The sequence below is a fragment of the Panthera onca genome, chromosome E2 (genome assembly GCF_046562875.1).
Source record: "Panthera onca isolate mPanOnc1 chromosome E2, mPanOnc1 haplotype 2, whole genome shotgun sequence".
In the NCBI taxonomy this organism is placed as follows: Eukaryota; Metazoa; Chordata; class Mammalia; order Carnivora; family Felidae; genus Panthera; species Panthera onca.
Window position 1 is genome coordinate 57128535 of NC_138353.1, and position 26948 is coordinate 57155482.

The window sequence follows — 26948 nt, forward strand, 5'->3', positions numbered from 1 at the left end:
ACCCCGCAGAGGCTGGGCCTTCTCACTGTCCCCCCACCAGCCCCCCACCTCCGGGCACCCAGAGGTGAGCTCAGGGCAGGGGGGGGAGGGTGGTGGTGAGCGTACCAGCGGCTTGCTGGGGACACCTTCCAGCTCTCACCAAGGAAGACAGAAGGGGAATCGCCTGTTGCTCGCTCACCGAGTACACTCAAGTCAAAAGAGCAGTCTCCCCTTCACGCAGGAGCCTCGCCAGCACAGCCCCCTCCAGTGGGCACGTGACACTGAGTGGATGTGTCCCCAGCCTGAAGGAATGCGTCCTCCGGGGGGAGAAAGCCTGCAGGTGCACAGCAGCCCCCGGAGCACTTGCGGCCGGAAAGGGAACACACGGGCAGCCGCGACCCTCTGCCTCCCCTCCGGGCACGAGTGTGGACGTGTGTGTGCCCCTCAGGGAAGACGGCGGTCAACACTCTGGAAATGACCAGCATCCTAAGGCTCAGGGACTCCCTCCTGCCCGCAGCGATTTCCTCTCCACCAGCACCGTCAGCACCACGGACAGGGATGGAGGCCACAGCAGGGGGGGGCCCCCAGGGACCTCTCTGGGTGGGGACCAAACAGGGGATACTCCCCACAGTTGTGAGAATGCGGCCCTGAGGCCTGGCTCCCCGGGAACATAGTGAAGGCACCTGATATCAAATCACCTGTACAAGAAACTCAACAACCAGCTGCCACTACTTTGGGGTCGGGCCGCTCGCGACGTGGGAAGGAGCAGTCCGGCAGCACGAATGCTGAGGGTGGATATGAAAGGGGGTTTGAGTCCCAGAGGGCTCTGCGGGGCGGGGTGGGGGGGGATACCTCAGCTGGCAGAGTCTGGGCAGGAAACCCTTGGGCCTCCAATCCAGAGAGATCCACGAGGAGAGGGGGGTGGACCCAAGGTCACGAGGGACATCCTGAACCAGAGGCGGCTGAGAGAAAGCACTTCCCGGAGGAGGGACCCCGTGCTGGGACAAGACATGGGCAGGCAGGGAACCGAGGGGCCCCTGGCCACACTGCGGGGTTTGTGAGCGCCGGGGTCAGAGGACAAGACAGATGAGCCTGGGGCCACACGACAGAGGGCTTTACTCCAGGTGAAAGACTCCGGCTTGAGTCCACGGGCTTACGTAGCCCCAGAAGGCCGGGGTGTTTTCGGGCCGATGAACTGCCTGGTCCCACCCTGCTGCCCTGGGTGCCCGTGCAAGCATCACTTTGTCCTGCAACCCCAAGGCTGGCTTTCCACCAACATTTCCTTGGTCCCAGACGCTAAGCGAGGCGACAGGCCCGCCAAGTGCACGTGGTCAGCAGCAGGGGGCCTCCTTCGAGGGCATCCGGGTGTGCTCTCGCGGGGAGGGCCGTGTCGGGAGGGCCACGTGGGGGCTCCCTCCCTAGGGGCGAGGGTCCAAGGGGTCATTATCTGCTGCAAAGCCGTCAAGCCACCAGAGAAGGCTCATCTAGGTCACGTCAGCGATACCCGCCTACCCAAGGGACAGCCGTGGGTTCAGCACCTGCCACCACCCGCGGCGCTCACAGGCGGCCTTTCCGCGCAGCACCAGTTCGTGCGGTGCCGGGGAGCCCAGGCCGGGGAAGGCGAGCCCCCCGCCCAGCACCGGGGAGACCGTCTGCTCGGCCCAAAGCCGCCGGTCTGTCCACCGCACCACAGACACGTAAGCAAAACGGAAGCGACTCGGCAGCTGCTACGACACATCAGGCCCGCAACGTCAAGCAGTGAGGGCAGCTCCTGCGCTGAACCTGACCTGCGTCTGGGACGCGAGGCTGCCCTCTGCTGGACCTCTGCCCTCACGTCTCGGAACAGCACAGACTGGGGTTGGAAAGCTGGGAGCTGGCGTTTTTCCACCTTTCTTACCGAAGACTAAGCCCGCTCGCTAATAAAACGTTAAAACCAGCGGAGACAGCCTGGAGTTAATGCCACAGGGGCTGGGAGGGTCGGAAGTCCATGCGACTCATAGGCGTGTTCTTCCAAATGCTGAAGCCGAGCCCCCAACCGTGCGGACAGCACCTGTCACTCCCCCAAAGCCTTGAGCGGGGCCGGGCGGGGGGAGGATGCCCCATTCGTTCCCCCAGACACGGTGACAAGGAGGGTGGGGACGAGAGGTGAGCTAACGCAACAGGGCTGAGACTGCGGCCCCCAGAAGGGTCGCTCAGCCGCCATCCGGGGGCTTGGAGGGTCCCCCACTCCCAGAGCTGGCGAGAGCGGCTCCCCGGGCCGACACTTTTGTGCAAACGGTGTGGTTGAGGCCGAGCACCTGCTTTCGTCCCGGGACTCTGGGATTTGGGCACGTGCCGGGCAGAGGGCGCTCACGTGACCGGCCCCCCGATAAAACCCGGGGCGCTGAGTCCCTACCGAGCAGCCCTGGTGGGCGGCACCTCACATGTGCTCTCACGCCTCATTGCTGGGGAATCGAGCGTGTCCCGTGTGACCCCGGGGGAGAGGGCTCTGGAAGCTGGCCCCTGTCCCTTTGCCGACCTTGCCCCCGTGTCCTCTTGCCGTAATAAATCACGGCCACGAGGAGGACCGTAGCCTGAGACCTGCAGGTGCTCCGAGGGAGTCACTGACACGTGGGCAGTCTTGGGGGTCCCGGACACAGTGGAGAAGGGCTGGTGGCAGCAACTGGATTCAAGATCTAGGACATTCTGAAACCCAGAGAAAAGCAAATCCTAGAACAAACAGGAGCTCAGGGATTCAGCTCCTTCCACCGACCCAGTAATGGCAGCTGTGCCACCTGGACACGACGTCCCGGCCCGCAGAAGCTCGCGGAGTGGAGGAAGGTGTGCAGAGGTGTGCAGTGTGACAGAGGATGAGCAGGAAGCACATGGCCCTCCCACGTTTGGGAAGGCTTCCTGGAGGAGGTGACCTTGCGCTGAGTCCCAACGAGGAGGCCATGCCAACAGGTCGGGGGGAGAGGAAGAGAAGCGTGTGCCGAATCAGAGGATGGGAGGGTGCCGCTTGCAGGGGGTCCGGGGAGACTGCACACAAAGCACCAGGGGACAGGCGCGGGTCAGGAGGCTGGAGAGAAGAGGCGACCTCCTGTGGGCAGCGTTCAGGGTCTCAGAGGAAGGGCAGCATGTCAGACGCGCTGGGACACGATGGATGGACCGGAAGGTGAGAGGGACACCAGGGGGCTGGTCAGGAGGCCCCCACAGAGTGGCATGGAGAGAAGGCTGGGGACGAACAGATGACCTAGTTCAGACACGCAGTCCCTGTCCCCAAGGGACTGCCTTTCCACCCCGTCTGTCATGTCTAAGGACCTGTTCAGGGCCAGTATTAACCATTTGGCTCCTGGGCGTGAGGACAGGGCTGCGTCGGGTCTCCCAGAATCTCCAGGAAAGGCTCGTTTCACAGCCGAGGAGACCCTCCCGGGCCACACGCCGGGGCTCACGCAGGGACATCACTTCTGAGTGTGTGAGCAGCCTGCTGCCCAGGAGATGAACGGTCCTTTAAAAATGTTTATCAGAGCACTTTTCTTTACGGAAGCGGAAAAATTTCCTTAAAAGACCGCCGTCCAGTGCACAGAAAGTCACGTCAAGAGCATTCGAATTACAACGAAGTCACAAGACTGAAAAACCAGGGCAGAAGGGAAAGACAGAAGCAGCAACGCAGACTCACGGGCAGGGGACGGGCTGTCCAGGAAGGGGGGCGGCCCGTGGAGGAGACACCCATCGGACAGGAGCAGCCCAAGCCCCCAGCCTCCCCGTGGCCCGGACCCGGCCACGCGGTTTATTAATGCCGGGCCACTGCTGCCTGGCCTGAATCCGGGGTCGGGATCCCTGTCCTCTCTGCCTTCCTCTGCTGCCAGAATCACAGAAGAAACCCAGGAAGCGCCAGACCACATGAGGCAGCGTCTCCTTTCTCCTGACCACATCCAGAACCGCACTGGTAGGACACAGAAGAAAGCCCCGCTCACGCCCTGCTCGGCTCGGGGGTCCCCAGGCAGCAACCGCGAGGCCGGAAGTCTCAACAAACCCCGTGCTACTGCCTGCGGTTTTGGGGGGCCAAATCTCACCTTGAAACTGAGGCTTGACCTCCCAGGAGCAGGACGCAAACCCACCGAACACGTGGCCATCACGGTCCTCGAGCAGCAGCACGCAGGGGCCCTGGTGGGTGATGCGCCCACAGAGCTGGGCGAAGCTGTGCCCGTGGAGCTCAGACGAGAAGAGCAGGTGCCAGCGGTGTCGCTGCTCCCTGGGCAGGTGGGCGTTGACGTAGATGACCGACGGCACGTCCAGGATGCTCTCAAACACCCTCTCCTGGTCCACGTGACGCTCAGGGACCAGGGGGGCCAGATCGAGGGACAAGCGTGGGAGGAGAAAGCCTCTGTGGACGACCACGCTCAGGAACGTGGCCACGTGGGGGGCCCTGAACACCCAGTCCTCGATCACGGCTCGGTCACAGTCACGGTCCAGCTGCTGAGGCCCCGGAAGCTCCTCGCTGCCTAGGGGAGGGGGAGACACAACCAGTGGGGCCATCGCATCAGCTGACATCCACGACCCCCATCAGAGCACCTGCCGTGACGCTCATTTGGACAGAGCTGGGCGGTTAGTGCAAAATGCGGCCCTGATTCCAAAGATTTGGTGTCCAAAAAGAAATGTAAGATACCCCGATCACCTTTTATGGTGACCGCTGATGTCAGAGTATACTCTGGACACGTGAAAAGTAACTCCCCTGTTTCTTTTTCCTCTTTCAACGTGGCTACTGGAAGATTTACAGTTTCACGTGTGGCTCGCCTCAGTGCCTGCATTCCATTTTTATTGGACGGCGGTGATCTTGACCATCTGACAGCCGCACCTTCTCTCCTCTGCAAGCTGTGCTTCAGAGGCCCAGGAGACAGCCAGGCCTCACCCGTGGGCCCAGCCCCGAAGCCCTCCAGCGGGTGTTCCGGAGACAGCCACACCAAAAGTCGCTCTCTGAGGGCCTCTACTCAACACAGCCAGTTGGCAGAGCTTTCCAAGCGTGATGTTCTCCAGGCAAGTCAGGGTAGTGGCTGGGTAACTTACTGGACACCCCCCACCCCAGTTTATCTGGGAAGAACGGGTTTCACGAACTCTGAATTATGCTTCACATCTATCTACAGTCCTGTTTTATATCTCTTATCCACGAAGAATGGAGGCGATATGGTGGTGGTAACAGAAGACAGACCACTGATATTTTATACGTATTGTTGTTCTTCTGTCCGAATTCCAAATTTCACCACTTGGTTTTTGAAATATGACCTGTTTCCAAAATGCGTTTTAAAATCCAACTTTATAATAAAAGAATGCTTTTATAAAACAAATCTACTTTGCCAAAGGATTCATTTGCATGAATTGGGATTCATTCAAAGTAGACCAAACCAAAAAAGGTATTTTTAAATCCCAAGTGAATTCAAACACATATGGTTTCTCATCCAACGGGAATAGAATATACATGATTCTCAAGTGCACATGGCACATTCTCTGGAATAGTCCACATATAAACTAGTGTGTAAAGCATGCCTCAGTAAATTTAAAAGGGCTGAAATCATACCAAGTACGTTCTTCAACCACAATGGAATGAAATTACAAATCAGTAACAGGAGGCGATTTGGGAAATCCACAAACATGTAGAAATCAAATAACACACATCTAAGCAAGCAAGAGACCAAACAAAGGAAGAATCAAAGAGAAGTTAGAAAATACCAAGAGGCAGGAACACACACACTTATGGGATTCAGCTAAAGCAGTGCTTAGAGGGAAATGTATAGCTGTAAATGCCTATATTGAAAAAGAAGAGAGATCTCGAATCAATAACCTAAACTTCAACCTTAGGGAGCTAAAGAAAGTAGACCAAACAAAATCTGAAGCCCCGAGAAAGAAAGACTAGGATAGAGACAAAGGAAGGAAGAAACACACAGAGAAAACCAACTGTATCAAAAGTGGGCTCTCTGAAAACATCCACCAAAAACCGAGAGACCTTCAGCCAGACTGATCGAGAAAAATCAACAGCCTCAAATGACTGAGATCAGAAACGAAAGTGGGGACATCACTACTGACCTTGCAGAACAAGAGGAAACAGTAGAAACAATTATGTTAATTTCTGCCTGTTTGTGAATTTCCCAAATGCCTCTGGTTCATCCCATCGTGGTTGCAGAACATACTTTGTAGGATTTCAATCCTTTCAAATCTATTGAGGCACGTCTTACGGCCAGCCCAGAAGATAATCCAGAACAGAGCTGGAGGACTCATGTTTACGGATTTCAAAGCTTCACGACAAGGCTACAGTAACTGAGACTGCGGGGTACCAGTCTAGGCGCCAAGCCCTCAGTGGGCGAGCGCACGGGCCACTTGCCTCGGAGTTCCATCTCGGAGAAGAGCTGGGCGGCCAGCACCTGCACCCCGGGCGGGGGGCCCGGGCCCCTCTTCTGGGTCCAGCCTCTCAGCTCCTGTCTGTAGTTTAGCACGTGCACTACAGAGCCAACCAGGTCCTCTGTGAACTGCAAGACCACAGTTTTACCATGAGTAACATTTCCACCCTGACCCATGACCTACGTCCTATCAGCACAGGGAAGGGCGTTTATCTTTTCAATGCCGACCATCATGGGCCACAGGGTGGGACGAGATCACACAAAGGGCATTCACGCTCTGGCTCACCAAGGCCTCTGTCCAGGGTCCTGACCTCACCAGGGTCCCCCCCCAGGGGGACATCTCCCTGTGCCCCACCCTTATCCTAAACCCCCAGGTGAGGATACGAAACCTCCAAAAGGGTCTCGCGGCCTCGCTACCTTTTGGACTTCTCTCGCTTTCACGGGACCTTCTGTGGCAGAAATCATTTTCATGATCACAAGACTCTTCTCCTCGGAGCTTCCCTTTAGCAAGTGGGACATGAACATTGTGAACTGCTCCCGGGAGACGCTCTCGCTGGGCCCCTTCGCCTTCCCCGGCAGGTCGAGGCTCCGCATGCCATCGTACAGTCTTGTGACCATCTCCGGCGGAAGGGCTTCCCCTAGGTGGCTCTGTTGGGGACAAACCGGAGAGAAGGCTACATGGGGCCAAGCTAAGTGTGGCGGGATCGCAGGAAAAGGACCAGGGACCAAGAGCACCCACTGCTGCTCCCGGATGAGTGCTCCAGCACTCAACCTTGCTAACTCCATGTGGACCCCCTTCCCCCACCCAAGGGCGTCACACCCCCCCCCCCCCAAAATGCCCATGCCTGACGCATCCTGGCTCGTGGCTCCTCTTGGCCATGAGGCTCTTCCACAGTCTGTGCCCAGCCTGCCCTGCCAACTTTCCAGTCCCCACCAGATTGGCCACGTCATTCCTGCCTCTGGCCATTGGCTGCTCCTCACTCTGCTTGCACTTTCTTCATTCTAGACCAGTGGCAGCCACGTATGTGTCTGAATTTATTAACGCGTGGAACACGTGTCTGGGCACAGCTGATCGGCTCTCCTCCAGCTCTTACTTCTTACCCAAGGTGTTCAATATGTCTTTTTAATTACATTTTATTTACGTCTAATTCTTTTTTTTTAATTTTTTTTTTTAATGTTTATTTATTTTTGAGACAGAGAGAGACAGAGCATGAATGGGGGAGGGTCAGAGAGAGGGAGACACAGAATCTGAAACAGGCTCCAGGCTCTGAGCTGTCAGCCCAGAGCCCGACGCGGGGCTCGAACTCACGGACCGCGAGATCATGACCTGAGCCGAAGTCGGCCGCTTAACTGACTGAGCCACCCAGGCGCCCCAATTTACGTCTAATTCTTAATTAACATCTTGTCAATAACGTCCTATAAATACGGCTCTCCGTTTTCACTCCAACATCAATCAAATCTGCTTTGCTCCAGGGATTACAAATAAATGGAGAGCGAGCGAGCAAGTCACACACACACTGAATCACGAACTTTCTTTGCAGCAGGGTCTGAAAACTGGATTCTCCTGGAACTGCGGACTGTGTCCGCACCGTGTGTGACAAGACGCATACCCTGAGGGTCTTGTAAGGCAGGTTCCTACACTCACCCTCCAGAGTACTCCCAGTTCTGTCAACGTTTTCCAGGTTCTCCTGAAAAAGCAACCCACCCTTCTTCCCCAGAAGACACTTCATTCAGTGGCCCGGTTTTCTGATCAACCTTTCACCCCACTTACCGTGATACATACACATTTGTGCACATCATTTCTACTCTGAGCTCATGCCTTTAATTGGCCTGGTTGCGGGACGCCTGGGGGGCTCAGTAGGTTAAGCATCCGACTTCAGCTCAGGTCACGATCCCACGGTTTGCGGGTTCGAGCCCCGCCGTCGGGCTCCGTGCTGACAGCTCGGAGCCTGGAGCCTGCTTCGGATTCTGTGTCTCCCTCTCCCTGTGCCCCTCCCCTGCTCGCACTCTGTCTCTCTCTCAAAAATAAATAAACGTTAAGAAAAAAATGTAATTGCCCTGGCTGGTTCTGTCTGCTTCAGCTAAGTGGGTGGCCCAGGAAACTGGGGTGCTTTGGTTTAGTGGAGATCTATACACACATGCACACGCGCGCGCACACACACACACACACACACACACACAGCACATAGCTGTGACCGAGATAACCTCCCGGGCCGATTTCCTCGTCTGCAAAGTGAGCATGTTGGGGATCCCCAAAGGCCCCCCAACTCCCACTCTGCACATGCTAAAGGAGGCGGCTGCTGGAACACCCTCCCACACTGCAACCTCCACATCACCCAGGAGGATGTGGTCTTGCCTCTGTCTGGCCAAACACACTGCTAAAAGAGCCCCATGGGAGGGGCGCCTGGGTGGCGCCGTCGGTTAAGCGTCCGACTTCAGCCAGGTCACGATCTCGCGGTCCGTGAGTTCGAGCCCCGCGTCGGGCCCTGGGCTGACGGCTCGGAGCCTGGAGCCTGTTTCCGAGTCTGTGTCTCCCTCTCTCTCTGCCCCTCCCCCGTTCATGCTCTGTCTCTCTCTGTCCCAAAAATAAAAAAAAAAAAAAAAAAAAAAAAAAAAAAAAGCTCCACGGAAAGGGGTGCAAAGATGGGGAAATGGGCAGTGTGAACCCGTTGTCGGGTAAACGCGGAACTTAAACGTCATTCTTTTGTTAGGAGGACATTAAATTCCTAGAACATCGAACACTTACAAATTCATCGGAAGGCAAAGTACACTTGAAACTGTGGTTGCTGGGGGCGCCTGGGGGCCTCAGTCAGTTAGGCATTGGACTTCGGCTCAGGTCATGATCTCACACTTCGTGAGTTCAAGCCCCATGTCGGTTAAGCACGAGCCCTGCTCTCTCTCTCTCCCTCTCTCTCTCTCTCTCTCTCTCTCTCTCTCTCTCTCTCCCTCTCTGTCCCTCATTCACTTGTGCCCTCTCTCTCTCAGAAAATTTAAAAAAAAAGAAAAGAACCTGTGGTTTCTGGACCCACGAATCTGGCTCAGACAGTCCGCCACCTGGTCTCGGAGGGAAATCGGGTGACAAAGGTTTAAGAGACGGGGAGCAGGGCTGGCCCCTTTGGTCTCAAGCTGGAAGTGTCCCCCAACGCACCGCGGCACAGAGGCAGAATGGTCGCGATAGAGATCACGCAGCCCGCGGAGCAGAGAACGCATCCTCTCTGCCCTTTACAGAAGACGCACTTCGCAGGGTGCCGTACGTCCATCAGACAACCACGGAGAGCCGACCTGGGCCCGAAGGCCACAGCACCTGCTCCGGAGTTCACGCTAACGGCCACGTCCCCCTCTCACCTTTAGTGCCTTCAGAGAGAAGGACCTGGGGGAGGTATCCGGGCGCTGCTTCTCCGATGACAGAGCGTCAAACAACCCATCGATCTCGGCCTGCTCCTCGGGGAGAAACTGTGAACAAAACCTCGGCCCCGACTGGCTTCTGCTGTTGCCCATGTCTCCTTGTATCCGGCAGAATTCTCTACAGAAGACACCACGGCACAGATCACGTCAGAGAGGTCAGAACACAGTCGTCATAGAAAATCAACGTTGACAATCACATGGTCGGTCAGTCAGTCAGTGCCGAGTTAGCTGCAAAAAGGGGCTGGAACCCCTCAGAGCTAAGCAACGTTCCAAGGTGGTTCAGCAACAGAGTCGATGAAAATAAAGTGGGAAAGCCCGACCCCGGCCCCCTGGAGCATACTCATGACAGCCAAGCAGTCTGGACCGCGTTATTTGAAAACACGGTTCTAAAAAAAAAAAAAAAAAAAGAAAGAAAACACGGTTCTAAAACTCATTGTCACTGAAAAGGTAGAAAAATCAGTATGTTAATCGAAATGCTCGTATTTTTTCAAACCTGACTTGAAAAACGTCTGGAAGGCTGGATGATCACACGTATTTGAATCAAAGCAGCGCCTTAAAAATACCACCCATAAAGTGAATGTGGGACCAGGCAGGCATTTCCCTGTGATCCTGGATCTGCCCCCAGCTGGGGGGTCAGAAAAGCAGGGTCAAGGCCACCTGGGTGGCTCAGTCGGTTAAACATCCGACTTCGGCTCAGGTCATGATCTCGCGATTCATGGGTTCGAGCCCCACGGTGGGCTCTGTGCTGACAGCTCGGAGCCCGGAGCCTGCTTCGGATCCTGTCTCCGGCTCTCCCTCCCCTGCACGCACACGCTCTCACTCTTTCTATAAACAAATAAACATTAAAAAAAAGAAAGAAAAGCAGAGAGAGGAAGAAAAGCCTCTCAGGAGGCCAAGTGCTGTGGCTCATTCATTCCGTCCTTCGCCTTTGCTTGAGACACAGGCTTGAGACACAGGCACCGTCTCCCGCAGCCCAGGAGAGAGCAGCTTCGGGCCAGGTGGAGCCCGGGAGGGGGGAGGGGGAAAAGGGGAAAGGGGAGGGGGGAGGGGGAAAAGGGGAAAGGTGAGGGGGAGGGGGGAGAGGGGAAAGGGGAGGGGGAGAGGGGAAAGGGGAGCGGGAAGGGGGGGAGGGGGGAGGGGGAGGGCAGGCCACCAAGACCTGGCTGACCTCAAGGGGAAACGGGGTACAGTAGGGATTCTTCTTTCTTTCCTCTAGAGGAGAGATTCACACAACGTGAAACTAACCATTTTCAAGAGACCCAATTTGGTAGCATATTCAGCTCATCCGCAGTGTCGTGTGACCACCACCTCTACCCGGTTCCAACACACCTCCGTCACCCCGAAAGGAAACCTCGTCCCCCTTGGCGCTCACTCCCCGCCCCCTCCCCCAGCCCCCGGACGCCCCCTATGGCCGTCTCCACGGGCGTCCCTGTTCTGGACACTCATGTACGTGGAATGACACAATCTGTGGTCTCCGGGGTCCGGTCTCCTTCCCTCAGCACAGTGTTTTCGAGGCTCATCCGCACCGTGGCACAGGCCACTGCATCATCCCTTCCCACGGTTGAATTACTCTGCGGGGATACGGGAGATCGCGTTTGGTGTATCCGCGCATCTGTCCTTGGACGTCGGGGCTGCGTCTGCCTTTTGGGGGTCGCGAATGCCGCCGCTACGAACATAGTACACAGATACTTGTTCGAGTCCCCGCTTTCAGATTTCGGGGGCACATACCTAGGAACCGAGTTGCTGGGTCATACGGTAACCCGACGTTCCACTTCTGAGGAACCGCCGAACTGTTTCCCATTTTCCACCCCAGCAGCAAAGCAGGAGGGTTGCAATTCCTCCATATCCTCTCCAACGCTACTGGTATTTTGGTATCTTTTTTCCCAACAGCCACCGTGGCAGGGGGACCCATGTGCCCCAAAGAGGACCCCAGTAAGGACTCAGACAGGGACCGCAGCGCGCTTACAAAGGCAGCTGGAAACGAGGGCAAGCAGAGCCCAGTCTGGGGCTGTCACTCACAGGCCAGCCGATCTAAATGCTTCCACTCCTCAAGTTTCTCAGCAGCCCGAGAGCCACCCCCCACCCCCCGCACTCAGCCTTTGGGTTCCAAGGCTACTCGGTCCTCCTGACCTTCCTAGAACTGGCATCACCTTAACTGAAATGGAGCACAGGCCCCTCCCTCCCCGGCTCTGCTCACACTGCCCCCCCCCCACCCCCTCCAGGCTCATGCCTGACTTGCCTGCTCAAACCTGGAAGTCACAGAGACTCTGCCCGACAACCACCTGCCTAGCACCCAAGCAACCCAGAGCAGGCAGGCAGGATGCCTGTCCGATGCCCGTCACATCCCTGGCCGGCCTCTCGGGGGGACCGGCCCAGCCTCCCGCTGCCCTGCGGGCTCCCGTGTGTCTATTCCAGGAAGCCAGCCTGGCCCGAGTACCCCCCGTCCCCGCCCCGGCGGGACGCACTCCCCACCCTACGGCACTCACGGGCCTCTTGGATCGGTGCCACGTGCTCTACCCCCACGACCGGTCCCCTGCCCAAGGACAAGCTCCGGGATGCCACCTCTATGCCCCACGGTCCGCCAGGGACTCCGCACGCGCAATTCCGTTTGCCGAACCGTCCCGCCTGGAGAAGAAAACAAACCCAGAAGCCACCGGGGAGAGCCACCAGCAAGGATGGGATCCCCAACGGACACCACCCCCGGGCCTCTCTTTACCAGCGATGCTATCTGATTGCCCCGCATTCCAATTCCCCAAATCCTGAGAAAGCCTCCTCCCTGCTCACCGCCAAGGAATCGCCCTGCCAGGGGGAGGCCAGCCTCTTTAAGAGGGACATCTGGAGCTGAAAGCCCACCAGCATTTAAACGCCACTCCTCGGAAGTTTCCGAAGTTTCCAAACGTTCCAGGTGAGGGAACAGTGTACCTAGAGGCTGTGCCACGAAGGGGCCACAGGCCCCGCCTCCCAGGCCCTTCTTCTTCGTCTAACCCTGCAGTAAGTGACTCATCGTCCCCTGGGCCAGACCCCATCAGAGTGCGGGCAGACACAGAGAAGCCTCAGGCAGGCGCTAGGCTGCAGGAACTTCCCATCACACAGGGACAGACAGATAAGTGCTGCAGGGGTCAGATGGGATCGAAAGGAGAACACAAGGCAGGAGAAAATGTCCCGAAGGACACGTCCCAGCTGGGTCTCCAGGCTCCCACAGGGGGCTACCCTGGGAAGTGGGGACAGTGGGCACAAAGGTGCAGGGGGGCGGACTAAGATCGCTGAGGGGAACCAGCGGGGCTCCGGAGTCAGGGGGCCCTCCTCGTCTGCCTCCACTCACCTCTGCCCCCCACCTTCTCCTCTGTCCCACGGGAACACGTCCCTCCACTGTTGTCTGAAAACACAGCAGGACGGAGTGGCCCGGCCAGATCTCCCGGGGGCCCAACGGGCTGTGAGGAAGGAACAGGGCTGGGCGAGCCGGCAACATTGAGGACAGGAGAGGTGTAGACCATCAGCAGGGGGCTGGGCACAGGCCAGCGCCAGGAGACAATGGGAAAGGCCCAGAAGTAGGGCCAACCGGCAACACAGGTTTTCTTCAAGTGGGAGGGAGAAGGGTGTGCATAGCTGCTTCTGGCAGGACTCCAGGCCTGGAGTCACACGGTGGGGAGGACATCAGCCTCAGAACATCCCCCGGCCCCCCATCCCACTGTGCTTGGCGCCGGCCGAGTGCCGGTGAACAGACACATCTGAAACAGTTCCAAGGACAGGCCCCCCTCCTCTGAAAGAAGGCACAACAACGGCACCAAGTGTCCCCCAGTTCATCTGGCCTCGCCTAGGTCACTACGATCTTGCCAAGTCTTTCTCACCAACTCTGGAGAAGAAATCAAGGCCTTCAATGCATCCTTCTCCCCAAATACAACCTCCTGAACTGTCTTCCCTGGCAGTGGTTTTCTCGTGGGACCCTTGCGGTACGTAGGACAGCCTCTTTGCCTGGCAACCCGACGCTGGCCTGAGTCTTCGGTAGGCTCACAGAGACCAAGTTCTCTTTCAGCAGGAAGCACCTAGATGTCACTTTAAGACCGCTTACATCAGCAGTTCCCATCTGGGGGCCATTGTGTCCCCTAGGGCACATCTGGCAGTGAGGTCCGGCTGCTGATGCTGACTGACATCTAGGGGGTAGGAAGCAGGGGTGCTAAATCTCCTACACAGTACAAGACAGCCCCCCACGACAAATTACCTGCCCCCAAATGCTACAGGGCTGAAGGTGGGAAACTGGCCTTGCAGTTTTGGGGCAGTGGGGTGGAGCCCAAGTGCACAGATAATCCTGAATGCTTGCTTCTCAGCTCAAGGGCCTGAGCTCTGAAGTCACGGTGCAAGCCAAGATGGACAGACCCAAGTTCAAGTTCAGACACTGGCTGGTTTTATAACTACGGGCAAGTTACTAAGCCTCTTCCAACCTTAGTAAAATGAGGGAAGTGCTACCAGCCCCATCATGAGGAAGAAACGATTAAATGAGGCAACACGGGGCTTTCTGGGTGCCAGAAATGGAGACAGATGGGCCCAAGCAAGGCAAGTTTGAGTCCCTCCCCAGGAACAACGGAAGCAGCCCGGCCTGGAAGCAAGGAACCCCCTCAGTGTTGGGGGACAGCCAGGAGCAGTCTTCCCGCAGAACGGAGCCGCAGATAGCACAGTCAGTCCTCACAGCCTCCCCCGCTGGCCTCTGTCCTGGGTGCTCTCCCCTCTGGCTGCCAACATCCAGCCCCTGCCTCCAAGGGGCCACTGTCCTGAGGGCAGTCACCTGGCCCCCAGTGCCCCCTTTCTGGGAAGGCCCCCAACCACCTCATCAGGACATACAGACTTCAAGCCCTGCTTACATCCCAGAACCAGCGGCCCTCTGCAAAGGGTCAGCTCAGGCCTGGGCCCGCCGTCAGGCTGCGCGCAGTCCCTGCTGGCCGGAAGGTGACCTGTCCTGCTTCTGCCCAAGGCTGGCTTCCCTTCCTCCAGGGAGCCCCACTGGCTTATCTGCAGGGCTGTTAGCCCTGGGGCGCTGTTTTTCTCCCCTCCGTGAACTCAGCCACCAGCTCCACTACCCCCCCACCCCCACACCACAGAGCTAGTAAGTTGTGGTCAGAATACAAGATCCCCCACTCCCACCCCCAGTCCAACATAACCAACCCCCCCCCCCCCCGCCCGTCTCCTTCTCCCACAGATGCTCCCCAGTTCTTCCCGCGTCTATGCCGCCTCTACCACCGCCCTTCCCGGAGATCGGGCCTCAACCCAGGGGATCCCAAGGTAAGTAAGTACCTGCTGGGACCCTCTGATCTTAACCACACGAAAGGCAGAAGACGCGGGGTGATTTTGTGCTCCGACTGACCACGCGGGGAGGCCCTCCCTCCCTCGCAGCTGTCCCCCCAAACCCCCCACCTCTCCCGCCCTGGGGCCCAGAGGGGTGGGCGGCCAGAGAGGGGCAGGGCCCAAGCCCACTCCGGGCACCGTTCTCTCCCGGGCCCCGGGCCTTCGCCCCAGACCCCTCCCCTGGCTCAGCTGCTCGCTCCGGGCCGCCGGGCCAGCGCCCCCCGCCCAGCTCCCAGCGGAACCTGCCTTTCAGGTCTCCGGCGTGGATTTTCCTCCGGAGCAGCCCGCCCCCGTTGCCAGGCGACAGCGCTGACGGGCAGCTATTTGCCCCAATAGCAGACATGGAAGCTGAGGGGGCCGAGCCCTGGAAAGAAGTCAGCCAATAGGCGTGCACCTCATGGCGCTTCGGCGGGCGGGGCTAGGGGCGGGGCCAGCAGGCCGGAAGGAGCACCCGGGAGCGGCAGGATTCCCGCGGGAGCGGCTGCAGAGGAGCAGGGAGGGCGGGCAGGAGAGCGAAGGGGCAGGGTTGGGGCGGGAGGCAACGAGGAGCACCTGGGGGGGAGGGGGGGGGCGTGGGAGAAGCTGGGGTGTGGCTGGGATGAGGGAGTAGCTGGGAGAGAGGAGAGTGGGCCCAGTGGAGACAATGAGGGAAGAGGCAGGTAACTGGCTGCGGATCCAGACCCAGGCGGCTCCCCTGTGATACCCCTAACCCGCAGCTTGGATGCCAGCCCTCCCCTGCCCTCCCCCAGGTAACCGAGTCCTCTGCCCGCGTTCATTAACTCATTCTTCCCAGCGGTGTTTAACCGTGCTCATATCCGTTCCAGCCTGACCCACTGTCCCTGACCCCACGCCCTTCTCCACCAGTAACCACCCCCCCCCCCTCACTCCACTCCAGAATGTTTCCAGACTGTTGTCCCAACTCGTTCACTTTCCATTCCTTCCTCAAACCCCTGACACCTGGCCCCAGGGGCCCTGTCCCTAAATACAGCGGGCACTTTCAGTCCTCGCATGCATGCCTTATTAAAGCCCTCCTTTCTGGGCTTCTAGGTCGCTAGTCCCTGGCCTCTCTCTTCCCCTCTCCCAGAAGTTTTCACCGAGCCCCTGCTGACTTCTGCTCTGCGGGAGTCCCTCTCCGTGTTCTCCCCATGCACCCCTTCCCGAGATAACAGCCTTCCTCGTGACTTCACTTCCTGCTGTCCGCTGTGCTGACCCCCAAGCCTGCACTTTGACCCCATATGCTCTTAGCTTAGCAGGCATCTCTGCAAGGCTGTACCTCAAAGCCAGCCCAGCGGAACCCAAACTCAGCCTCTTCCCTCCAAAACTGTTCCTCCCTACCTCCTTCCTCAGTGCATGTCAACACCTGCCACGCCTCCTCGTCCCTCTTTCCCCAGGTTCTGTTTTACCTCCAAGATAGGTCCTGCATCGACCCCTTTCCCTCCATGTCCCCGGGAGCCCCCTCACCCAGGCCAGACTTCAGTAACAGCCTCCTCCTGGCCCCTTTGCCTCCTCCAACCCCCGCCCTACCCAATCAAGGGAGCACTTAACTGGCAAATACCTATCTTGCCCCCTAGAGACAGAGAACTAGGATTGCGGGATCAGCTGGGCCACTCATCAGGCCCCAATGACAGACACAGACAGATAAAGCCAGCTGATGCTTTTTACCGATCCTAAAATTCACAAGAAACGTTCTTTCTCAAGGACGCGCGTCTGTACCTGTAAAGTACCATCAAGATCCCTTTGAGTCGTGAATGTTTCACTCCAAAAGAACTTAAAACTCCGAAATCATAGATCAGCCCACACTTTGCTGTTGACGCTCTCTCAGTGAGCATGAAAACTTCCCGCTCCCGCCCGGAGAACCTGAGTCAACTTTGCCAGATTTCCAACCCAGGCGCCGAGCTCCAGAATGGCGTTGTGGTTCCCGAGAGAACAGAGCCACTGCTGCCCTTTGGAGCCCAGACCTGATGCTGGTCCCTTCCACGTGGCCCTGCTTGGCACCAAAGCCTGCTGCTTTCCAACTGCACCCAAACCCCACTTTTCCACAAAACCCTCTGAAAGCTCACGCTTTACCTTTGTCAGCGGAGCTGCCCAAAGTTCCTGGGGCACTGGGTTCACAAAGCCGCCTTGTCAGATTGCGGGGTTGGTCCTGGTGGAGGCTGTCATGAGGCAACAGGTGGGAGAGAAGGGAACACACAGCATGTCTAGGCTTCAGAAGGACTCAGAAGCCATCTGAACATTCTCCCTTCTTGTGTCAAGGGTCTCCTGCCTTGCCAAGCTCTTTCTGCCCAGCCTTGCCTCCACCCTCCCTACCACTCACTTACCCCTTGGCCATTTTCCAGCTGGGAACCCGGCGAGGGGAGTTCCTTCCTGCTTCTAGCCCTGCCTGAGGGCTGCACGTGGCTGATGACAACCTGTAAAGCGCGGTCCCTCGTGGCACGACTGGCCTGAGCACCAAGGAGAAGCTGTCCAGGAGAGGCAAGTGTCCCAAAGCCCAGCGACACCGGTGAAGGATCCCCACTCTCCAGCTCATTCGGGTTAGGTCTGTGCCACCTGCAGCCAAGGCAGTGGAAGGATTGGATCCCCCTGTGCTTACGCACACGAGCAAGCTCAGAGGGATAAAAAGCAGACCTACTCACGGTTGGTTTGATAGTGTTCTGGCCTCAAGAGCCAGGGACACCCCTGCGCCCATTGTCTGCACCGCCCGCCCCCCCCACAACCCCCGCTGTGCTTTGGCCTCAGAAAACCCTGCAGTAATATTCACGGTGGCTACACCATGCACAGAGTCAGTCTGCTTACCATCACCACGAGCTGGCAATTCTAAGCAACATCGGTGATATAACTGTCCTCCGTGAAAAACGCTTTTACTGGTCTAAGCACTAAAGTAGGGGCTCGCTGGGGCACCTGGGTGGCTCAGTCGCTTGAGCGTCCCACTTCAGCTCAGGTCATGATCTCACAGTTCGTGGGTTCGAGCCCCCCATCAGGCTCTGTGCTGATGGCTCAGATTCTGCGTCTCCCGCTCTCTCTGCCTCTCCCCCACTCATGCTCTGTCTCAAAAATAAATAAACATTAAAAAGAAAATTTAAACTAAGGGCTAGCTGACTTGCCCTGTGAAAGGCCAGGTAGTAAATGTTTTTAAGGTATTTCAAGCCATTCAGTCTCTGTCACAACTACTCGATTCCGTGGTCATTGCACAAAACAGCCACAGACAGTACACGAACCATCGAACGTGGCTGTGTTCGGCTAGGACTTTAATGACGGACACTGAAATTTGAATTTCGTGTAACTCTCACAAGTCATGAAAAATTCTTTTGATCCCCCCCCCCCCCCCCAACCATTGAAAATGTGAAGATCGTTCATAGCTCACTGGCTATACAAAAACAGGCAGCCAGCCAGATTTGGCTCACAAGTTAGTATGGTTAACCATCGTGCTTTAGTAATATTTATATAAGCTTGAAATTTGCACATTTGTATGGCATACCCTTTAAAAGCTGGGTGTTTTGGGGGGAACTCCCCTTCGTAGGTCTGGCTCCCCCCCCCCCCCCATGGCCTCAGCTGTAGGTGCTCATTTCAAGAGTAAGTTTGAAATATCGGGAATTTTCCAAACTCACTGAGGATGTGGCTTGTACCCCGGCTTCTCCTGGGGTACATTTTCTTGTGTTAAAAGAGCGGATTTGAAGGAAACGTTGGAAGCCTAGTGATCGCCAACGCCAAGAAACAGACCTTGGGCTACTTTGATGAGCTTATGCTGCATGACCCCTGGAGCTTTTGTGATGAACAATTCTCAACAACAGAGCAGGCTAAAAGCCTTTGGAATGAATCCCAAACACACAGGCATGAGCAGTTTTTCCGTTTCTGGAATGTCCTACGTAATGAAATTTGTATCAATCTGGGTCAAACGTAGGCTCGCGTCTAAAGCTTGCCCTATTTGTGGAGCTATGTGTCACGAAAGAAGTTTAGGAAGTTAATAAAACAACTACATATATACGATTGACTCAATAATACATGTAGGAGAAGAGGCGAATCTCCCCTTCAAAACAACCCCAAAAACCAAAAAATCCCAATAATTTATGTAGATGCTCTGTAGTCAAGGAGGTGGAGCCTAACTTGCCTGTACACGGACTTCCTTCCAAAGGGGACAGGATGAACGTGGGAGCCGGGTTAACCCTGCCGTGGAGAAGTCTCACCAAAACGACCTCGGCCACGTGATCAAGGTCAACATCAACGGCGATGAGTTGGGTTGGTGGCACGGGCCCTTCTGACCAGAGGGCCTCTCTGTTCCACTGCCTGGCACACCCTTGGACTACCTTCCCTCCTGTGAGCTCACATCTCCACTCCAGGGAGAGTTAATCCCTCCCAGAAGGGGGGATCTTAAGGGCTGTGGAGATGAGGGGAAATCTGAAGGGACTCGCTGGGGGCTGAGGCCGTTTCCCCGGGAGTAAGTGGGGAGCCAGCCTCTCACCTCAGGACCGGGGCTAGGGGAGTGGCGGTCCCCCCACGGGCTCCAGCCAATGCCCACGTCACACGTGCATTACCAGAGGTGTAGGCCCGGCAGAGAAGGGTCTGCTCCTGGCAGTGACCGTCCCGCCACCCCGCTGCTCATCAGATGTGCAGGATCTGGGCCAGGATTCAGAATGCAAAGTGGGCACGGCCACCTGGGGTCACCGGGGTCCAGCAAAGACAGACTGCAGGGGCGTGAGCCCGCCCCGGGGCAGACTGGGAGCCACCAGCCAGAGGCCGGGCAATGCCCAGTCGGGGGGAGTTGCAGCGGGCCAGGAAGGCTTCCAAGGATGCACCGAAGTGGACCTGAGATCAAGATCAGCTGTGAACACGGGCTGGGCCCAGATGGCCCAAAGCCAGCTGGCCACAGAGGGGAGGGTCAGAGCCAGACACGGGGACACGGGGATAGAAGGAGAGGGGGGCAGGGAGGGAACAGAAGCTGTGTTACTGGCTTGAAGGTGGAGGAAGGATTTCCAGAAGCCAGAAAAGGCAGGGGAGAAATTCTCTGGAGCCTCCAGAAAGAACACAGACCTGCTGACATCTTGGTCTCAGACACGTGACCTCCTGAACCGTAAGGGAGTGAGTTACTGCTCTCTTAAGCCACTAAAGGTGGGGTAGTTTGCTCCAGCAGCCATGGGGGGTGGGGGGAGCAGGAATAACCTCTCCTCCCTCCGTCCCTCAGCTGGGAGCCTGCAGGGGTCAGAAAGCAGGGGGGCCAGAGGTAGCAAATCAAGATACAAGATGCCCAGTTAAATTTGAATTTCAGATCAACAGTCACTGTTTTTGGTAGAGTCCCCAATGTTGCATGGGACCTACTACGTACACTAAAAAGAAATTATTGATACAAATGTTACTGGGCATCCCGGTTTTATCCGGCAACGCTAGTGACAACAGCAGCTGTAAGGGAAGAAGGGAGCAAGGAAGACAAACACCACACTCCCCCACCCCCCCCAAATGTCCACAGCAGGCTCTAGAAGGGAGAGGGGAAGATTTAATGTTGAATGAAGGTCCAAGCGTTATCAGTCGGGACTGGACATTTTTCAGTGCTAAACTGAGACCACCAGCAATCTAAAAGTGACCCGAGACTTAGTTTCCCAAGAATGGAGAAAAAAAAAAATCATGGGGAAGTTCTGGACTTTTCATCCAGGGTCGAGCGGGTTCGAGGGGCGGCAGGAAATAAAAAGGCTATCATGGTTGCACCTGCAAGGCTATCTTGGACCGGTGACAGTGGGACAGAAAGCTCCATCTCCAGCTCAAGGTCAAGGGGCAAACAGAAGCAGCCACGATGAAGGGTCCTGTGTTTGCTTCGCATCTGGTCTGGCCCCACCCCTCACCCCTGCTGGGTTAGAGTCACTGCAGGGAAGAAAACTGGCTCCTTCATTTTCCAAACCCAGACCTGTCACAGCGAATGAGGCCATGTGCCCACAAGGTGGCGCCCACGATCACTGTAAGATACTTTGCTACAGTCCTGTGTGTTTTCAGGGGCGCCTGGCTGGCCGTAGGTGGAACACGTGACTCTTGATCTCAGGGTTGTAAGTTTGAGCCCCAGGTTGGGGGTAGAGATTACTTAAAAATAAACTCTTTAGGGGTGCCCGGGTGGCTCAGTCGGTTGGTCATCGGACTCTTGATTTACAAAGTATAGTACACCGGGCACCTGGGTGGCTCAGTCGGTTAAGCCAGCTTGATCTTGGCTCTGGTCATGATCTCACAGTTCATGAGTTCAAGACCCATGTCGGGCTCTACGCTGACGGTGCGGAGCCTGCCTGGAATTCTGTCTCTCCTTTCTCTGTCCCTTCCCCATACATGCACGTGGGCTCTCGCTCTCTCTCTCTCTCTCTCTCTCTCTCAAAATACATAAATAAACTTTCCTGTGCAACCTACAGCCAGTGTCCCCTATGATTAACATCTTACATTAGTATGGCACATTTGTCACCATTAGTGAAGCAATATTGATCCCTTGTTACATGCAGCTCTCCAGACGGGGATGTTTGCTCAGACTCTCCTCGGTTTTTATGACCGGGACAGTTGGAGGCATGCTGGTCAGGTGTTCTGTCGGGTTCCCCTTTATTGGGATTTGCCTGGTGTTTTCCTCATGACTAGACTAGGGTTGTGGGTTTGAGGGGGTGAAGATTTATACCCCTTTGAGGGGTGTAAAGCGTCTGCTCGTCCATCGTATCAAGGACACATGCCATCACTGTGACTTATCTCGGTTGGTGTTGACCTTGGCCAACCACCATCCAGTGTTGACCTGGGTTTCGCCATCACCCAGTCTCTCTCCTTCCTCTTTTCATACCGTGCTCTTTGAATCGTGTGTTTTTCAAAGGTTTGCGCATGGGACATTTACTTGGGGCTCTAGTCTCTTCCTGCCTCTCCAATTATCCAAATAAAACTTCGTCGGGGCGCCTGGGTGGCTCAGTCCGTTGAGCGTCCAACTTCGGCTCAGGTCATGATCTTGCGGTTCATGACTTTGAGCCCCGCATCAGGCTCTGGGCTGACAGCTCAGAGCCTGGAGCCCGCTTCGGATTCTGTGTCTCTCCCCCCGCCCCGCCCCTGCCCTGCTCGCACTCAGTTTCTCTCTCTCAAAAATAAAAATAAACGTTAAAAAAAATTAAAAAAACATTTTTTTTTTAAACTTCATCAGTATCCTCAAAGGGGTCATAGGAAGGAGAAGGCAGGAGAGGACAGCCAGAGACCAACAGTGTGAGAAGGCCCCAGGGGCGCCCTGCCCCTGCCCTGGGAGCAGCGACCCCACACCTGTGCCCTCACACCTGTCACCTGCTTAAAAACCCTTCAGTGACCTCCGCCCTCCTGAGCGGACCCCACGACTCTTCACACCCTGGGTTTGGCCGTTCCCCGCCCCCCCCCACACACACACGCATGCCATCCCACTCTGGGTGACACGGGACACACATGGCCTCTTCACAGTGTTTCGTGAGCCTCGCAGAGTTGGTGACATCCTAGATTCACAACCCACCATGTCTCACCACGACAAAGCTGCATTTCTGCTTTTGTGGTCCACAGGCCTTTTTCTTCCTCTAAGACCATGAGAGGTGCCAAAACCTCCTCGTTGCTAAAATCCTCTGTGCACAGGCCCAGATGGCAGTGTCTCTACAGCTGAGCTGAGCAAGGCCTGTGTCTCAGCCCGCTCACCTGCGTGGGGCCACCGCGGGGACTGCCTTATATGGTGAAAAGCAGCCCCGGGGCCGGGAGGGCAGCAGGGCTCATAAAGGAAGCCCTCAGTTTCAAAAGAGGCTTTGCACGGATTTTTTGCAGAAGGTCTGGCCTCCAAGCCTGCAGTCTGCTCACTACCTTCCCCGAAGGGACCGTGTATCTATGGCAACCAGGAATTAGGTGTCAAAGAGACTTCCTGTCCGGCAGCTAAAACAAAAAGGGGGGGGGGGACAGAACAGGCCTCCAGGAACCACCCCCCCCCAAGAACGCTGTGCAGCGGGGACGAGGCGACATTGGCCACAACCACGCCCAGGACCGCGGGGCACAGGTTCAGGGGCTGCTGCCAACGGGATGTGTGGTGCCCGTGAAAGATACCAGACTTCAGCGATGGGGTGGGGTCTTTTCCTAATTTTTAAAATGGTGTGAGAAGACGGTTTTAACCGTCAACTCTCTCAGTAAGTTGCATTTTCTAGAACCCCGAGGAGGGCTTCCTGTATGGGAAACGGCATCCTGAGCCTGGCTTCCCTGGAGGAGACCAGTCCCTTAGGGTAAGTTTGTCACATCATTCACTCGCTCAGCCCGTCTCCTGCGCCCCTGCTGAGTGCTAGACACCGTGCTAAGGGCCCGGGGACACAGAAGCGAGGCCTGCGAGGCTCAGAAACAGTAAAGTGTCCCTGCCCCCGGGGCCCGTGAAGCAGGCCCCGGGGATCCCAGAATGCCGCCCCACTCCTGACCCCTCCCTGAGCCCACCCGCAAACAAACCGGAGGCAGGGTCGGGGGGCAAGAATCAGGACCACGCGGAGAAGGTGCTGGCGTGCGAAGCTGCTGTCCCCAGTCGGAGCACTCAGGGGCACCCCTGCAGCCCAACGCCCCACTCCTGAGTGTCCCCCAGCCCCCCCCCCCGCCCACCCATCTGTCCTTCCATCCATCCCAGAGGTACTTAGCCCCCACTGCCCCTTGGACTCCCTGGAAAGATTATGAAAATTCTTTAACCTAAGAGGAACAAAGCAGAATAAAACAAACCCTCCTCTACCTACCGCCTAGATCTAGCAACTGTTAACATTTTGCCCTATTTCCTACGGCTGCCGGTATCTGAAAGGAGACCGGAGTCGTCCTGACCCTCAGCCCTAAATAGGCCCATCTCCGTCCCTGTGAAATAGGACACTTGTCACCCAACCACGATACCGTTAACAAAAATCCTGAATATCGTCTGACCCTCCATCCGGGGGCTCCGGTTAGAAATGCGGGCTCTGGGGTCTTGCCCCAGACCTACTGAACCAGAATCCGCATCGCAAGAAGGTCCCCAACTAACCTGCGTGCACATTACAGTCCGGAAAACAAACTCGACACCCGGTCTGTTGGGGGCTGAATTCTACGCCTCCCGATTCATAGGCCGAAGCCCCAACCCCAGGACTCAGAATGTGGCCTTAGTTGGAAATAGGGTCAGTGCAGACGTCATCAGTTCAGACGACGTCATTCCGGAGCAGGGTGGGCCCCTAATCCAGCGTGACTGGCGTCGTTTTAAAATTTGGACACAGACAGACGCACACGGGGAGGACGACGCGAGGAGACGGGGAAAAGGGCGGCCGTCCACAGGCTGAGGGGCGCCTGAAACAGAGATCCTCATGGCCTCAGAGGGACCAGCGCTGCTGACGCCACCGTGATTCTGGAGCCCAGGCCTCCAGAGCGGAGAGAGAGGACGCTTGCGCCGTTTCAGCCAGAGCTTGGGGTCCCGAGCCACGGCGGCCCTGGGACACCATGCGCAGCCCATACTCTAAACCTCGCCTGCAGGGTTTTTTTTCAACGACCCAAGGCTGAGCCCATGCTGGAAGGTTCTGACAGAGCCCGTCTGGGTGCGGCTTAGACTGTCCCTCACGCCGCTGGCAATTCTCAGCTGCAGCCTGCCTGCTTTCCCAGTTAACCTTGACAAAGTGGGCCGGGGAGGGGGGGTCCCCCACCTGCTGCGGGGGGCTTTGCGAAGAAGGGGTGGCAGGTTATCTGGGGAGAGAAATACCCAACCTCAGGGTGGGGACCCTCAGAGCTGTGGCCCTCAACGTGTGGTCCTGGGCCTGCAGCATCCACATCACCTGGGAGCTTGTGGGAAACGCAGGTGCAGGTACCCCCCGCAGACATCCGGGATCAAGAGGCTGGGGGCGCCCAACAAGCTATGTTTTAAGGAACCCTCCCTGCAATTCTGATGCATGCCCGAGCCTGAGGAGCAGAGCCTTAAAGAAACAGGGGCCGGGGCGCCTTGGGGGGCTCAGTCAGTTAAGCGCCTGACTTGAGCTCGGGTCATGATCTCGCGATTCGTGGGTTCGAGCCCCATGTCTGGCTCTGTACTGACAGCTCGGAGCCTGGAGCCTGCTGCGGATTCTGCGTCTCCCTCTCTCTCTGCCCCTCCCCTGCTCGTGCTCTGTCTCCCTCTTTCAAAAATACATAAACATTAAAATTTTTTTTAATTAAAAAAAAAAAGAAAAGAAAAGCACGGGCCTGAACTCTGGATGTGTTCTGACAACCTCCATCCATGCCAGCCCGTGGGGACCTTAAGAGCACCCACACTCTCTCCGTTGAGGTGGCAAGCAGCAAAATCCCCCATCAATAGCCGCAGGCTGGGTATCTCCTTCCCAGACCCCCAAACTGGCATCTCCATTCAACTGATGGCTCCCGGACGTTCACTCTATTCACTTGTGTGGTGAATCATCCACACGGCCAGCCAACACGGTAACAATTTCAAACAGTCGGAGAGAGAGAGGATAGAATACAAGGGAAATCCTGACACGCGGTCCCCAGTCCTGCTCCCCCAAGGCAGCCACGACCAGAAGGTTCCGGGGGCTTTGCCCGGAGCCAGTCTGTGAATCCACACCCAAGTGCATTCACAGCCCCTTCAACACACACACCGGAAGCCAGCGTCATACCTGGTCTCTTTCCTCCGTGTACCATCCACCCTGGAGCTCATACGACCGTCTGTTTTTATAACGTGCCGCCGTCTGAGAACAGATAACTGAGCCCGTCCCTTACGGACCAGCATGTCGCTTGTTCCCCATCTTTGGCCTTTACGCACAAGCCTGCATTTCGCGGTTTTGTACATTTTTACACAAAGGGCCCGATGTCGAGCGGCCAGGCGTGTGGATTTCACGAGCCAGTTAAAACGTCGAGGGGCTGATACAAAGCGAAAAGGACGTTGAAAAATGAGAATACTCGCATAACTTCTGTTGCATCGAGTAAAATCGTTTCCACACCCGAGTCTCGGGAAGATGAGATTTTTTTTTTAAAGAGCCATTAACAGAGTGCGTTGTTTTGTAGGACGCTCGCTTTTCTGGTGCGACTACAGGCCTGGAATGTCTTCACCCTGGACCCTGCAGCTGGTTCCTAACCCTTGCAGATCTGCGGGCAAGGGGGGGCATCACCGGGTGCCAGAACCTGCGTTTTTTCCCACGTGATTCACGGGCACGTGAAAGTTCGAGAAGCCCTGGGCTAAAGAGGGCTTTGCCGACACCCGCTAAGACCCAGCGAAGGGGTACAGTCAGCATGAACTTGGGGGGGGGGGGCAGGGTGTGTGGTCGGACAGCTGGCTGGGGTCCGATTCTGCAGAGTCTGTTTGCAGGACACTGAGAAAGATGCTTCATCTTTCTGAGCCTCAGTCTCCCCATCTTTTTTCCTTGCGTCAATAAGGAAGGGACCCTCGACTCCCTCAGGGGCCATGGTCTTCTGGGCTCCGACCGTCCCAGAAACCCATACGGTCCTACATACTTTAAATTCCGTGGTCGTGGGGTGGCCGGGTGGCTCAATCGGTTAAGTGTCCGACTTGGGCTCAGGTCATGATCTCACGGTGCGTGGGTTCGAGCCCCGTGTTGGGTTTTGGGCTGACAGCTCGGAGCCTGGAGCCTGCTTCGGATTCTGTGTTCTCCTCTCTCTCTGCTCCTCCCCCGCTCCTGCTCTGTCTGTCTGTCTCTCTCTCAAGAATAAAAAAAAAAAAAAAAAAAAAATGAAGGTAGGGCAGAGTTGCTTCCCTGGGGGAGGGGCATCCCTTTTGGGTTTCTCCTGACTTCTGGTGGCTCCCAGCGGTCCTCGGTGCCACGGAACTTACAGACGCATCACTCGCCTCTGCTGCCATTGTCACACGGCCTCGTCCGTGTCTGTGACTTCTCTTCTGTCTCCCATAAGGCCACCAGTCATTGGATTCAGGGCCTG

General features: G+C 56.6%; 1 protein-coding gene across 4 annotated transcripts in view; it reads right to left on the reverse strand.

Moving 5' to 3' along the window:
- Positions 1 to 17721, reverse strand: part of MEAK7 (MTOR associated protein MEAK7) — a 30380-nt gene extending 12659 nt beyond the window's left edge. For 3 of the 4 annotated variants that reach the window (XR_013552580.2, XR_013552579.2, XM_078439112.2), the window contains exons 1-6: positions 17411 to 17711; positions 17160 to 17245; positions 9696 to 9873; positions 6768 to 6998; positions 6331 to 6479; positions 4035 to 4459 (exon numbers count right to left, since the gene is read on the reverse strand). Coding sequence is in view for 1 of the 4 variants with exons in the window: in XM_078439112.2 (XP_078295238.1) it covers positions 4035 to 4459; positions 6331 to 6479; positions 6768 to 6998; positions 9696 to 9848 (958 nt within the window). In the remaining 3 variants the exon portion in view is untranslated. Of the gene's footprint in view, positions 1 to 178; positions 3905 to 4034; positions 4460 to 6330; positions 6480 to 6767; positions 6999 to 9695; positions 9874 to 17159; positions 17246 to 17410 lie in introns of all 4 variants that reach the window. The other variant, XR_013552581.2, reaches the window with a different exon arrangement.
- Positions 17722 to 26948: the final 9227 nt, after the last annotated feature.